The sequence below is a fragment of the Pristiophorus japonicus genome, chromosome 1 (genome assembly GCF_044704955.1).
Source record: "Pristiophorus japonicus isolate sPriJap1 chromosome 1, sPriJap1.hap1, whole genome shotgun sequence".
Classification (NCBI taxonomy): Eukaryota; Metazoa; Chordata; class Chondrichthyes; family Pristiophoridae; genus Pristiophorus; species Pristiophorus japonicus.
The window spans coordinates 187,268,873-187,284,132 of NC_091977.1; the positions used below are offsets into that span (position 1 = coordinate 187,268,873).

General features: G+C 42.7%; 2 protein-coding genes across 6 annotated transcripts in view; one reads left to right on the forward strand and one right to left on the reverse strand.

Annotated features, from left to right (window-relative positions):
* xrcc4 (X-ray repair complementing defective repair in Chinese hamster cells 4) overlaps positions 1 to 6,217 on the reverse strand; it is a 691,243-nt gene extending 685,026 nt beyond the window's left edge. For 3 of the 4 annotated variants that reach the window (XM_070885479.1, XM_070885499.1, XM_070885508.1), the window contains exon 1: positions 6,128 to 6,212. The gene's annotated coding sequence lies outside the window, so the exon portion shown is untranslated. Of the gene's footprint in view, positions 1 to 6,127 lie in introns of all 4 variants that reach the window. The other variant, XM_070885488.1, reaches the window with a different exon arrangement.
* Positions 6,218 to 6,333: 116 nt separating this feature from the next.
* tmem167a (transmembrane protein 167A) overlaps positions 6,334 to 15,260 on the forward strand; it is a 40,171-nt gene continuing 31,244 nt past the window's right edge. Inside the window, exons 1-2 of one of the 2 annotated variants that reach the window (XM_070866865.1) lie at positions 12,180 to 12,268; positions 14,943 to 14,948. In XM_070866865.1, the coding sequence (XP_070722966.1) occupies positions 12,200 to 12,268; positions 14,943 to 14,948 (75 nt within the window). In that variant the 5' untranslated portion in view covers positions 12,180 to 12,199. Of the gene's footprint in view, positions 6,436 to 12,179; positions 12,269 to 14,942; positions 14,949 to 15,260 lie in introns of those variants that run through there. The other variant, XM_070866875.1, reaches the window with a different exon arrangement.

Genomic DNA, 15,260 nt, shown 5'->3' on the forward strand with positions numbered 1-15,260 from the left:
CCCATCTCTGAGCCATACAGGAGGACAGGTATCACAAAAGCCCTGTAGACCATAAGCTTGGTGCCAGATTTGAGGGCCTGATCTGCGAACACTCACTTCCTCAGGCAGCCGAAGGCTGCACTGGCGCACTGGAGGTGGTGTTGAACCTCATCATCAGTGTCTGCCCCTGCTGATAATAGGCTCCCGAGGTATGGAAAATGATCAACATTGTCCAGGGCAGTGCTGTGGATCTTGATGACTGTGTGACAGGGTCAGGTTGGTGAAGGGCCTTTTTCTTATGGATGTTTAGTGTAAGGCCCATGCTTTCGTACGCTTCGGTAAAGATGTTGACGATGACTTGGAGTTCAGCCTCAATGTGCGCAGACGCAAGCGTCGTCCGCGTACTGTAGCTCGACGACAGAGGGTGGGACAGTCTTGGATCTGGCCTGGATGCGACGAAGGTTGAACAGGATCCCACTGGTTATGTAGTTTAGTTCCACTCTAGCGGGGAGCTTGTTGAGTGTGAGGTGGAGCATTACAGTGAAGAAGATTGAGAAGAGGGCTGGCGTGATGATGCAGCCCTGCTTGACCCCGGTCCGGATGTGGATTGGGTCTGTGGTGGATCCGTTGGTCAGGATCACGGCTTGCATGTCGTCATGGAGCAGGCAGAGGATGGCGACAAACTTTTGGGGGCAGCCGAAACGGAGGAGGACGCTCCATAGTCCCTCGTGGTTAACAGTGTCAAAGGCCTTTATAAGGTCAAAGGTGACTGTTCCCTGCATTTCTCTTGCAGTTGTTGCACCGTAAAGATCATGTCCATTGTACTCCGTACTGGACGGAATCCGCACTGTGACTCCAGGAGGAGCTCCTCAACCACGGGGAGAAGACGGTTAAGGAGGATTCTAGCGATGACTTTCCCAGTGGCTGATAACAGGGAGATTCTTCTGTAGTTGCCAAAGTCGGACTTGTCCCCTTTTTAAAAAAAAAAGATGATAACGATTTCTGCATCTAAAATCTCCCGGTTTGCTCTCCTCCTTCCAGATGAGGTTATGCATTCGTGCCTCTCCACTATTCTTTCGTGGCTTAACGGGGATTCCATCCGCTCCTGATGCGCCGAAGTGCTGCTTCCAGCGGGTCCTGACTGCCTCGGTGTCCTTGATGAGTGTCTCCCCACTCTTGGCCAGCAATGGAGTGGGGCCTTAGCCATAAGTGGACTTGACTGCAGTGAAGAATCCTCACACATCATTGCTGTCGGCCAGCTGCTGTATCTCCTGTGCTTTCTCCACTCTATCTATTCTTTAGATCGCGGGTTTTTTTTGGATCTTGGCCTTAAGCCGTCGGTAAAGCTGCTTTGCTGCTCCAGAGTTAGGTTGTTGTTTTAGGTTCAGAAATGCCCTGCGCTTGAGACTTATTAGCTCTTGAATCTCCTGGTCACTCTCATCAAACCAGTCCTGGTGTTCCCTGGTTGAGTGACCGAGCGTCTCTTCGCAGGCACTGGTTACGGTGGCCTGGAGGGCAGACCAAGTGCTGTGGGCACTCTGCGTCTCAGGGTCATTAAGGGTGGCCAGGTTAGCAGTGAGGCGCTGGCTGCATAGGGCTCTCTCAGCTGGTGCCCCGGTGTTGATTTTTCTGCGGCACTGCTTCCGCTGCCGTCGCTGCTTTGGGGCTATATGGATGTTGATGACGGAACGGATTAGGCGAATTAGGATTGTGCTTTGCAACATGTTCACTGGGAAATGGATTGAGACTACCCAAACTCATTTCACACAATACCATTAGTCAAGAGAGAGGAGTGCATTCTCCCATCAATCTGTGCTAAATTTAAACCCAGGTCTTAAGAAGTGAAAGCACATTATCTAACCCAACCCATTAGTCAGTCCATCACCAATCTTTAGGATCAATGTACTAACCTACTATAACAATTGGTCCCCAAATCATTACATAAGATCAATGAGTAAGAAGATAATAACATTTGAATGGTTCAGGTAATACAATATGCCAAAAGAGTTGTATAATTATCATTTGAAGTGCCCAAAATTAAATTATTGCCTTTTGAACAATCTTATTTTGTATATATAATGCATATGTATTAATTGTGAAATTTTCTACTGTAATTGTCTTTTGCTTTGAAATTATGTTTTCACTATCATTGAAGAATTCTGCAACGGTAGCTCATTATATTGCAAATGCTGTTTACACATACATGATTTAGCACTGAGGGTATTACCTCTGACATATTTTTATGGTGAATTATCAGATTATATATTAATTTATAATTTTTTTTATAATACATATGTGGTGTGTAGACTGGTAGTTTACTCCACAACTGAGGTATCATTTGAATTTTTTTAATATTATATGGAAAACTGACAAGAGTAATTCAATTGTTTGAAAATGCCAACAGCAAATGTGCCTTCTCTTAAAATAAACATGTTTGTTTAAATTTGTTTTTAAAACTACCTTTCCATCAAATTCAAGCTGTTTCACATGACCCCACCAAGCACCTCCATCATTCTGCACTGAAAATTGTTCACCCACAAATATAACTTTGCACCACAAGTAAAGCTAAAATCCAATTCAGCTTATGTCTTTACTGTTTGGGATTTGTACCAATTATGAACAGCTTTCTCTGTATGTCACAACAGATTACCTATAGGCAAGGGTAAATTTGTTGGAATACAAGAATTGAATGTTAAACTTCACAACAAATGTTTATTTTCTAATCTGCACCTATAACGAAATCTTGTCCTCTATGTTTTCCACTAAACACTAGAAATAATATTGTCACAGTATAAATAATTTATATGATATGCCAAAGGCATCTCAGAATCTAAATGCAAGCCTCAATGGCCCAACGGAAAAAAAACACTTATCAATGACCTTTACAGACCAGAAGAACCATGATTTAATTCCCAGCCTGTAATTACAGTCTTAATATAGGTGATACAATTGATCTCAGCACCTATAGGGATAAGAAATTCTGATGAAGTGTAAAAATATCAACACTATCATAGGAAGAGTGTCTTTTTGCAGCAAAAAAATTTAGTGACTAAATTTCAGGTGCCTAACATGGCGTCTGCCAACAGTTTACTAATGTTCATAATTATAATTCTGAATTGCAGCATTTCTAAAATCTGATGTAGCAACATTGAGCTAGCTGTCCTAATTTACATGTGGGAACATCAATGTTATAACAGAGTGATGAGATGCAAGTATAATCTCTGGCTCTGCCAAGTTCTTGATACGAGTCATAGAAACATAGAAACATAGAAAATAGGTGCAGGAGTAGGCCATTCGGCCCTTCTAGCCTGCACCGCCATTCAATGAGTTCATGGCTGAACATGCAACTTCAGTACCCCATTCCTGCTTTCTCACCATACCCCTTGATTCCCCTAGTAGTAAGGACTTCATCTAACTCCTTTTTGAATATATTTAGTGAATTGGCCTCAACAACTTTCTGTGATAGAGAATTCCACAGGTTCACCACTCTCTGGGTGAAGGAATTCCTCCTCATCTCGGTCCTAAATGGCTTCCCCCTTATCCTTAGACTGTGTCCCCTGGTTCTGGACTTCCCCAACATTGGGAACATTCTTCCTGCATCTAACCTGTCTAACCCCGTCAGAATTTTAAACGTTTCTATGAGGTCCCCTCTCATTCTTCTGAACTCCAGTGAATACAAGCCCAGTTGATCCAGTCTTTCTTGATAGGTCAGTCCCGCCATCCCGGGAATCAGTCTGGTGAACCTTCGCTGCACTCCCTCAATAGCAAGAATGTCCTTCCTCAGGTTAGGAGACCAAAACTGTACACAATACTCCAGGTGTGGCCTCACCAAGGCCCTGTACAATTGTAGCAACACCTCCCTGCCCCTGTACTCAAATCCCCTCGCTATGAAGGCCAACATGCCATTTGCTTTCTTAACCGCCTGCTGTACCTGCATGCCAACCTTCAATGACTGATGTACCATGACACCCAGGTCTCTTTGCACCTCCCCTTTTCCTAATCTGTCACCATTCAGATAATAGTCTGTCTCTCTGTTTTTACCACCAAAGTGGATAACCTCACATTTATCCACATTATACTTCATCTGCCATGCATTTGCCCACTCACCTAACCTATCCAAGTCGCTCTGCAGCCTCATAGCATCCTCCTCGCAGCTCACACTGCCACCCAACTTAGTGTCATCCGCAAATTTGGAGATACTACATTTAATCCCCTCATCTAAATCATTAATATACAGTGTAAACAGTTGGGGCCCCAGCACAAAACCTTGCGGTACCCCACTAGTCACTGCCTGCCATTCTGAAAAGTCCCCATTTACTCCTACTCTTTGCTTCCTGCCTGACAACCAGTTCTCAATCCATGTCAGCACACTACCCCCAATCCCATGTGCTTTAACTTTGCACATTAATCTCTTGTGTGGGACCTTGTCGAAAGCCTTCTGAAAGTCTAAATATACCACATCAACTGGTTCTCCCTTGTCCACTCTACTGGAAACATCCTCAAAAAATTCCAGAAGATTTGTCAAGCATGATTTCCCTTTCACAAATCCATGCTGACTTGGACCTATCATATTACCTCTTTCCAAATGCACTGCTATGACATCCTTAATAATTGATTCCATCATTTTACCCACTACCGATGTCAGGCTGACCGTTCTATGAGTCCCTGTTTTCTCTCTCCCTCCTTTTTTAAAAAGTGGGGTTACATTGGCTACCCTCCACTCCATAGGAACTGATCCAGAGTCAATGGAATGTTGGAAAATGACTGTCAATGCATCCACTATTTCCAAGGCCACCTCCTTAAGTACTCTGGGATGCAGTCCGTCAGGCCCTGGGGATTTATCGGCCTTCAATCCCATCAATTTCCCCAACACAATTTCCCGACTAATAAGGATTTCCCTCAGTTCCTCCTCCTTACTAGACCCTCCGACCCCTTTTATATCCAGAAGGTTGTTTGTGTCCTCCTCAGTGAATACCGAACCAAAGTTCTTGTTCAATTGGTCCGCCATTTCTTTGTTCCCCGTTATGACTTCCCCTGATTCTGACTGCAGGGGACCTACGTTTGTCTTTACTAACCTTTTTCTCTTTACATATCTATAGTACAGGCTGGGCACCTCTCAATAGGAAAAGATTAAATTTGGTGGAGAGTCTCCACAGATTAGAAGGGAATGAAGCAGCTTTTCCACAAAGTTTCAGATGTCTTGATATTCATTTTTTAAATCGCGGAATCAAGGCACAAATTCCACAAAACTAGGCCTTTTGATTGGATGAGATGGCAGTCGGTTAGCAGTTTCTTTCACCACCGGGACTCTTCAATCTCGCCAGGATAGAATGAAAATCCTCCTCCAGAATGAAATGTGTTTCGACAAGCTCATCTTAGTGGCTGTGAATCCACGACCCTAGCTGGGCAAGCTCAAAGGGTACAGGATGGCTAGAATGTTGCAATAAGTAATAGACTTCTAAGTTTGGGATTAAGAAGAGTACAAAAAGCTTTATGGTGTAAGTGTTCCATTCTCCAGTACAAAAATTATGAAAAAAGGCCCTTGTGGTGTTTTTAATACAATTGCAAACATAATATACTCTGAACGCACTGTATTTTGTATTTACTTCCATGTTACTTATTTTGCTGTATACAAATATAAATGCTTTCTGCAAAGATAGCTTTTTTTCTGGGAAAAATTGGCAATGTCCCTTAGAAATGAGGACAAAAAGATCCCCTGGGTATAGCACTATTTGCAGGGTCCCCTACAGAGCAATATTTGAAAACCATTAGTGTAAAGTTGCTTTCATAATTTAAGTGGCATACAAAAAATCTTCGACGCTTTGGATCACTGCGCCCCTGCCGCCTCCCCCGCCAGGATGTACAGACAAATGGTCTCTGTGCTGTATCATTCTGTACATGGTGTAGGGTTTAGTAGTGTCGTCTGTCTGGGCAGTTTTGTGGGTATCAAAATTGCAACCATTCTGTGGTCACCTACTGAGCGTTGGACCATCCAGGCTCAAACAGTCCTGACTCGTGTCAAATAAAGTTCATGACAATTGTACCTTCTATACCCAAACTGTGCAGGCGCGGCTTCACTTGAAGCCACAGCCCGACTGCATTCAGTTTAAATGGTGACGCTGCTGTGTAATTCTATGTTCACATTTACCGGCCGTTTTTCGCTGTAACCTGGCCGCTCATTCACGCCGACAGTAGATCGACCCAGAACCTTCCTCACCTCCAGCCAATCCCGCTTCGCTGCGCGTCACGCCAACCGCCCCGCTTCTGATGACGTTATACACAAATTGCTGAACGAGCCTTACCCGTCCGCTCGGAAAGCATGTGTTTAATGTCATCACGTTGTACGGCTGTGACAGATTCAAGAACCGGAGAAGCAAGGCAGCCAATTGGCGATAAGTGAAGTGCGTCACTTCCCGGCTGGAGGAAGTGTGATGTGGCTATGAAGTGTGCATGATGGTGAGTGAGAGCGTTTGTCTTGTGGATGTTGTTGTTGATGTTGGAGGAAGGCCGGTTACTGACTAGTTTATGTTAAGATATGCGGGCTTGGTGTCTTTACTTCTAGCCGGTAGCTTGATGTTTATTTTGCCCGTTCGCAGTGAGTGATATGGAGGCGGAGGGTAGTAGCGTCAGTGTGTGAAGTCAGGGCTTCCAGATGACGGGCTCTTTCGCCTGTTTTCACCCGGCTCAATTGGCCGTAATGAAAACTATTACTCGATACAATCAATAGAAGTAAATAAAACTGCGGAATGACCAACGCTGGATGCAGATGTTTAGTCTCGTTGACTAACGGCGAGAAATATTTGTGTAACAGTTCAACAACAAAAATACCCCAGGATCAGTTAGATTAACTGGTCTATATTCCACAATGTGAGCCTGGCTCCTGTTTTGAGTATTGGGGTTATATTCACTATTCTTTGGTCCCCAGGTATAAGCTTAATATGGACGTTAGGGCCTTGTCCACCGAGAGACGGATGACGAGCTGTGGGATAAAAAATAAAGTTCAAGTTGTGACTGGGATCCAGCTCACAGCTTCTCATATTTTAACCACATTAAATAAAATATAATTATAAAAACGTTAAATATAACTAGTTGATTTTGATTGGTTTCAGTGACATTTGTAAAATATTTGATATCTGCTGTATTTGTTAACTGCCTTCTGGGGCATTTTGTTCTCTGGCTGCCTTATTTAGCATTGTTATTTAGCATTTCTTTAAGTTTTTATCACTGATGTAAGCAAGAAGAAAATGACTGATCCTGTACTAGCTTGCTTACTCAATAGCTTTTTTGGAATATCTTAATACTGTTCTATGCTGTAAGGATAGGCTACTCTGATATACCTTCTCTACCTTGAAATGCAAGGGGGGGGGGCATTTTCAGCTGTTTACTTGCTTGAAAAAGGGGTGGCCAGAAATTGAAAATCTGGGGAGAGGGGCCATGTGCACACAGCATGTCTCATTTTAAAGGATTGCAATTTGATACAACATGTTAATAGTGGTATCAAATTGAAAGCAATGGCATACAAGATGGCCAAGATTAGTGGGAGGCCAGAGGATTGGGAAACTTTTTAAAAACCAGCAAAGGACAACTAAAAAAATAAGAGGGAAGATAGATTGAGAGTAAACTAGCATGAAATATAAAAACAGATAATAAGAGTTTCTACAGGTTTATAAAAAGGAAGAGAGTAGCTAATGTAAATGTTAATCCCTCAGAGGATGAGACTGGGGAATTAATAATGGGGAACAAGGAAATGGCAGAGATTTTGAACAAATATTTTGTATTGGTCTTCTTGGTAAAAGACACTCAAAATATCCCAATAATGGACAATCAAGGGGCTTTAGGGAGCGAGGAACTTAAAACAATCACTAGCACTCAAATAAAGTACTTGGTAAAATAATAAGACTGAAGGTGGACAAGTCCCCTGGACCTGATGGCTTGCATCCTAGGGTCTTCAAAGAGGTGGCTGCAGAGACAGTGGATAAATTGATTGTAATCTACCAAAATTCCATGCATTTTGGAGAGGTCCCGGCGGATTGGAAAACTGCAAATGTAATGCCCTATTTAAAAAAGAAGGCAGACAGCAAACAGGAAACTATAGACCAGTTAGCCTAACATCTGTCATTGGGAAAATGCTGGAGTCCATTATTAAGGAAGCAGTAGCAGGACATTTGGAAAAGCAAAATACAGCCAAGCAGAGTTAGCATGGTTTTATGAAAGGGAAATAATGTTTGACATGTTTGCTGAAGTTCTTTTTGAGGATGTAATGAGCAGAGTGGATAAAGGAGAACCAGTGGATGTGGTATATTTGGATTTCCAGAAGGCAGTCGATAAGGTGCCACATAAAAGATTGTGGCACAAGATAAAGGCTCACGGGGTTGGGGGTAATATATTAGCATGGATAACTGGCTGACTAACAGAAAAAAGAGAGTTGGGACAAATGGGTCATTCTCTGGTTGGCAATCAGTAACTATTGGGATGCCACAGAGATCAGTGCTGGGGCCTCAACTATTTACAATTTGTATTAATCACTTGGATGAAGGGACCGAGTGCAATGTAGCCAAGTTTACTGATGTAAAGATGGTTGGGAAAGCAAGTTGCGAGGAGGACACACTAAAATCTGCAAAAGGATATAGACAGGCTTAGTGAGTAGGCAGACATTTGGCAGATGGTGTTTAATGTGGAAAACTGTGAGGTTATCCACTTTGGCAGGAAAAATAAAAAAGCAAATTATTATTTAAATGGAGAGAAAGTAGAAAATGCTGCAGTACAGAGGGACCTGGAGGTCCTTCTGCATGAAACCCACAGTTAGTATGCAGGTACAGCAAATGGAATGTTGGCCTTTATTGCAAAGGGGATGGAGTATAAAAGCAGAGAAGTCCTGCTACAACAGTACAGGGTACTGGTGAGGCCACACCTAGAGTACTACATACAGTTTTAGTTTCCTTATTTAAGGAGGGGTATACTTGCATTGGAGGCTGTTTAGAGAAGGTTCACAAGGTTGATTCCTGAGCTGAAGGGGTTGTCTTATGAAGAAAGGTTGGGCCTCATTGGAGATTAGAGGAATGAGAAGTCATCTTATTGAAACAAATAAGATTCTGAGGGGGCTTGACAGGGTAGATGCAGAGGATGTTTCCGCTCGTGGGGGAATCTAGAACTAGGGGGCATAGTTTGAGAATAAGGGGTTGCCCATTTAAAACTGAGATCAAGAGAAGAAATTCCTCCTAAAGAGTTGTAAATCTGTGGAATTCTCTACCTCAGAGCTGTGGAGGCTGGGTCATTGAATATATTTACGGCGGAGCTAGACAGATTTTTGAGCGATTTAGGGAGTGAAGGGTTATGGGGAGCGGGCAGGGAAGTGGAACTGAGCCTAACATCAGATCAGATATGATCTTATTGAATAGCGGAGCAGGCTCGAGGGGCCAAATGTCCTACTCCTGCTCCGATTTCTTATGTTTTTATGTTCTTTTGTGTGCATTTTAAGAGCACCAACTTGCATTTATGTAGTGCCTTAAATGTAGAAAAACATCTCTGGTACTACAGGAATGTCAATAAAAGCAGTTGCTGAGCCAAAAAAGTCATTAGGAGGAGTGACCAAAATCTTGGATAAATAGCTGTGTTTTAAGGAAAGTTCTGGAGGTGAAGGTGGAGAAACGCAGGGATTTGGGGAAGGAATTCCATAGAATGGGACCCAAAGGCTGCCAATGTCAGATGAGGAGTTTTGGAGGAGAATAAGGGTAGAGAAGCTTATAGGGAGAAAGAAAGACTTCGATTTGAAAGCGCCTTTTACCACCACTGAACATCTCAAAGGGTTTTACAGCCAATGGAGTACCTTTGGAGCGTAGTCACTGTTGTACTATAGGAAAACACGGCAGCCAGTTTGCACAGAAGCAAGCACCCACAAACAGCAATGTGATAATGAGCAGATAATCTGTTTTTGTTATGTTGATTGAGGGATAAATATTGGCCAGGAAACTGGGGATAACACCCCTGCTCTTTGAAATAGTGCCATGGGATCTTTTGCGTCCACTTGAGAGAGTAGACTCAGTTTAACATCTCATCTGAAAGACGGCACCTCCAACAGTGTAGCGCTGGAGTATCTGCCTAGATTTTTTTTTTGTGCTCAAGTCCCTGGAGTGGGACTTGAAACCACAACCTTCTGACTCTGAGGCGCAAGTGCTACCCACTGAGCCACGGTAAGGCCATGGTGGGATTTAATTATGAACTGGAGTTGTTTGGGGACTGAGGGCCAACATAAGTCAGGTGAGGATGAGGGAGTGAGGACTTGGTGCAGCATAGGATATGCGCAGCAGATTGGTGAATGAGCCAAAGTTTAAGGAGAATGTAAAGCTGACTGAGAAAGCATGGAATAATTGAATCTAGAAAGGAGATAGGGTGATGGTGAGGATAGACTTTGTATTGGGGGCCAAACATCAGGACTTCCCATTGTTTAACTGGATGAATTTATGGCTCATCTAGCACAGGTTATCAAACAAGCAGTCTGTATGTCAGAGTGGAGGGGTTGAGTAAGGTGGTGGAAAGATAAAGCTGTGTGTCTGCAGCTGATTTCACCAAGGGACAGCAGAGGAGGAAAAGTAGATGAAGCTCAGGGATGGATTCTTGGAGGACTCCAAATGTGACGATACAGGGCTGGGAAGTGATGCAATTGCTAGAGGTGCTCTGGTAATGTGTTGCAATTTATGAAATAGGGTGAAACGTTACCATTTAATATTCATTTGAATGTGGGATTTCTGTTTTGAACTCATTTGATGCTTGTGAAGTTGGCCATGCAAACATATAGCTAGGTGACATAACTGAGAGCCCCTACTTCTGCACCAAAATACTGTTCTGGATCTTTTAAATTCAAAAATGAACTAGTTGCGCAGATGCAATAGAACTTTACAGAATGTATTTCCTTTTTTTTATTGTTTTGGCCCAATAGTGTGTCTAATATATCAAGAGCAGAACACTAGAGGTGATTTTGCTGTTCTGGATTTCTCGGGCAATTATTTTAGTTTTATTCAAGAATGGCATTTTCAGTTTGCATTATGTATATGTGTTGAACACTAGGAACAGAAGTAGGCCATTCAGTCCCACCATTCAATTAGATCATGACTGATCAGGGCCTCAATTTCAGAGCCCTTGATCCAGCATCCACCACATTTTGGGTGAGAAAGTTCCAAACTTCTACTACTCTCTGGAAAAAGTACTTCCTGATTTCACTCCTAAATGGACTAGCTCTAATCTTGAGATTGTGTCCCCTTGTAGATAACTGCTCAGAGCTGGATGTTGGTGCATTAACTCCATAGAAATTAGTTTTTTTTATTAGCTTAAAAATTTTGGGTTGCAAAAATATCTAAATATTCTCACAAGAAACACTGAAATGAGTTATTTTACACTACTTGAGGGTGTTTTAGTGAATAGTTGCATACGATGAAACTAGCACCCTTGCTCTAGAGTGCTCCTGGGGCAAAATAATTATAATTATCTACCCAGTTTAGCAATGCATGATCAGAGATAAAAAGTTCTGTTTGTTTAATGTGTGAATTATTCCATTTTTTAAAAAATTCATGTATTGGCTCCATAAATACTGTTTTCCCTCAGAATTGGACTTTGTGTTACTTTTGACCCCCTCTCCATCCAATTTGCCCTTTCATTATGATTATTTTGCTGAGTATACAAACATTGAAACACAAACTTGCCCATAGTGAATAATGGACATCTCCAGAGCATAGGAAATGTGAATCTGAGCATTTCCACACTAACAATTGAACCACAAACGAAGTCAAAACAGGCATTGGATTCTGGTGGTGTCGCTATGGAATGCCACAATTGCTATGTTTGAAGATCTGTTGTTACACTTTTTATATGAAAAAAATAAATAAATATTGTTCTCAAAAGCCAGCATTTATTGCCATCCTTTGAGAAGGATGTCTTATTGAACCATTGCAGTTCATGTGTTGAAGGTACACTCAATGCTGTTTGATAGGGAGTTCCAGGATTATGACTCTGATGATGAAGGAACGGCAATATATGTTCCAAGTGTGGATGGTGTGTGTCTTAGAAAGGAACTTGGAGGTGATGGTGTTCCTGTACACCTGCTGCCCTTGTCCTTCTAGATAGTGAAGGTTGCAGGTTTCAGAGCTGCTGTTATAGAAGCTTTGGCGAGTTGCTGCAGTGTATTCTACAGGTGATATACACAGTAACCACGGTGTGCTGGTGGTGGATGTTTAAGGTGGGCTGCCGATCAAGCGGGCTGCTTTGTCCTGGATGGAGCATCTTGAGTGTTGTTGCAGCTGCACCCATCTAGGCAAGTGGAGTATTCCATCACACTCCTGACTTGTGCCTTTATAGGTGCTGAAGAGATTTTGGGGAATCGGAAGACAAGTCATTTGCTGCAGAATATCCAGCCTCGGCCATGCTCTCGTAGCCACAGTATTTATGTGGCTGGTCCAGTTGAATTTCTGGTTAATGACGACCCCCAGGATGTTGATGGGAGGGGGGCGGGGGGGTGGAATTTGACTCTGGTAATACCATTGAATGCCAAGGGGAAGTGGTTAGACTTTCTCTTGTTGAAGATGGTCATTGCCTGGCACTTGTGTGGCACAACTGTTACCACTTATTGGCCCAAGCCTGAATGTTGTCCAGGTCTTGCTGCATGTGGGCATGGACTGCTTCATTATCTGAGGAATGGAGCTGAACATTGCAGTCCTCAGCGAACAGCCCCACTTCTGATCTTATGATGGAAGGAAGGTCATTAATGAAGCAACTGAAAATGGTTGGGCCCAGACTGCAGCCCCGAGGAACTCCTGCAGCAATGTCCTGGGGCTGTGATCATTGGCCTTCAACAACCACAACCATCTTCCTTTGTGCTAGGTATGACTCCAGCTATTGGCAAATTTTACCTGTGATCCCCATTGACCAGTTTTACGAGGGCTCTCTGGTGCCACACTCGGTTGAAAGCTGCCTTGATGACGAGGGCAGTCACTCTCACCTCCCCTCTGGAATTTAGTTCTTTTGTCCATATTTGGACCAAGCCTGTAATAAGGTCTGGACCTCAGTGGTCCTGGCGGAACCCAAACTCTGAGAATCTGTGAACAGGTTATTGGTGAGTAAGTGCTGCTTGATAGCACTGTTGACAACTCCTTCCATCACTTTGCTGATGATTGAGAGTAGTCACATAATTGGCCAGGTTGGATTTGTCCTGCTTTTGTGGAAAGGACACACCTGAACAATTTAACACATGTCGGGTAGATGCCTGTGTTGCAGCTTGGCTATTGGGGTGACTAGTTCTGGACCACAGGTCTTCAGCACTACAGCAGGGATGTTGTCTGAACCTATAGCCTTTGCTGTGTCCAATGCACTCAACCATTTCTTGATATCACATGTAATTAATCAATTTGGCTGGAGATTGGCAACTGTGATTGGGGGAACCTCGGGAGGAGGCTGAGAAGGACCATCTACTTGGCACTTCTGGCTGAAGATGGATGTGAACACTTTGGCATTGTCTTTTGTACTTGTGTGCTGGGCTCTGCCATCGTTGGGGATGGGGACATTCATGGAGCCACCCCCCCCACCTCCTCCTGTTGCTTAATTGTCCACCACCATTCACTCTGGGTATTAGCAGCACTGTATCCTGGAAACACTGGTAAACACAGAAAGAAGTTGACGAGCACTTTTTTTTTCATAAAAGGAATGGACCTTTTCTTCCCTTCCAACCGGAACAAATTTTGAGATAAAGTGATTATAGGGTTGCTTTAGACTCCCAAAAAGTTTCGATTGTCTCAAACTCTTAATTCATTCTGTTTTGATGTTTAATTTGCTGGTATATTTTATGAGATGACTCCATGTGATTTCTCTCAAGATTCTTTGTACACTGCAATAAACTATTTGTAATAGTTTATTAAATAATAATCATCGAACAGATGCAAAAATAATACAATACCTCAACTTCATACCTTAGCCTGATGAGATCTGAACACTCAATCTCTAGGTTGCTAGTTGAGTATCGTAACCACTAAACTACATTATCTAACTAGGAATGGAAACTCTTTATCCTGACTACTAGAAACCCAACTCGCTTAGACTGTCAAACAGATCTTAAATTGTACCCATCATAGTACTGTTGGGCTGGATCCCCGTGAGTCCCTGTGGTCTGTGTTACGGTTATTTTGTTGTGATTCCGATCGGTTCCGTTTAGAAGATTCCGTATTATTCCGGGGTGGGTCCGGTTTTTGACTGTGGGTGGGGGCTTGTTTGTAGAAGAAAAACATTTTTTTTGTTTTTTTTTGTAGTGGGTTCCTCAGTTCATGTGGGGAAGGGGCAAAGGTTTATTTTTTATCGTGTAGTGTAGTGTAGGAGAGGCGAGGTGCCCAGGGGCAGCACTGGCCTGCCCACAATGCGATATGTGTGCGCGCTAGGTCCGTGCAGCAGAGTTGGTCTCTAGTCGTCTTGGTTAATCATTGCCATTGAACCAAGACCTAAGTCTGTCAAGCCCGTGTGGTGGCTGGGTTGCAATGGCCACCCCACGTTTTTTTTTAAATCCACGCACGGGCATCTTCCATCCTTCAACATGTAGTTCGGGATCTGGAATATTCGGTCCTTCATTGAAACATTTGTGAACTCATCCCTTTTTGGCGTGGAAGCAAGTCATCCATGCTTCGAGGGACTGCCTATGATGATGATGACTGTTGTGCATCAGTCATTGCACTTTGCAACAGAAAAACCAGAAGTAGTTAAATCTACATTATTACAACATGAACACATTCAAAGTCACACCTGACTCGCCTGTTCACCTAAAGATTCCAATCTATCCTACAAAAGTATGATGATTATTAACACTGTCAGCACATGAGCATTAAAACTGAGCCACAGTGGTCATTGGGGCAACTTCCAAAGAATGTAGGAAACTTAAATTTATACTCGTCCATATTGCCATTTAAATATACAAGTATACACTGGTTCTAAAGCTGCAAGTGCAGAATTCATGGACAATTATCATGTAGCATTTTGCTTAATCATTTCTAAAATTTAGTCAAGTGTCTATCCTATCGGTATTACACATTTTCTCCCCTTCATGTGCCTTTTTCTTTGCAGTGTAAGTATATTTCCAAAAGCATTACTTTTGAGTCAACCCAACAGCCAGTCTAGCCATAAAACTTCCCCCTGTAACTAAAGTAGGCTGTTTGTATTTGGTATGTTTTGAGATATAAAAGATTCAAATGCTGAATTAATAGAACAACTTTTAAAATAAAATCTGGTACTTATTTTTTTTATACCCTAGTTGT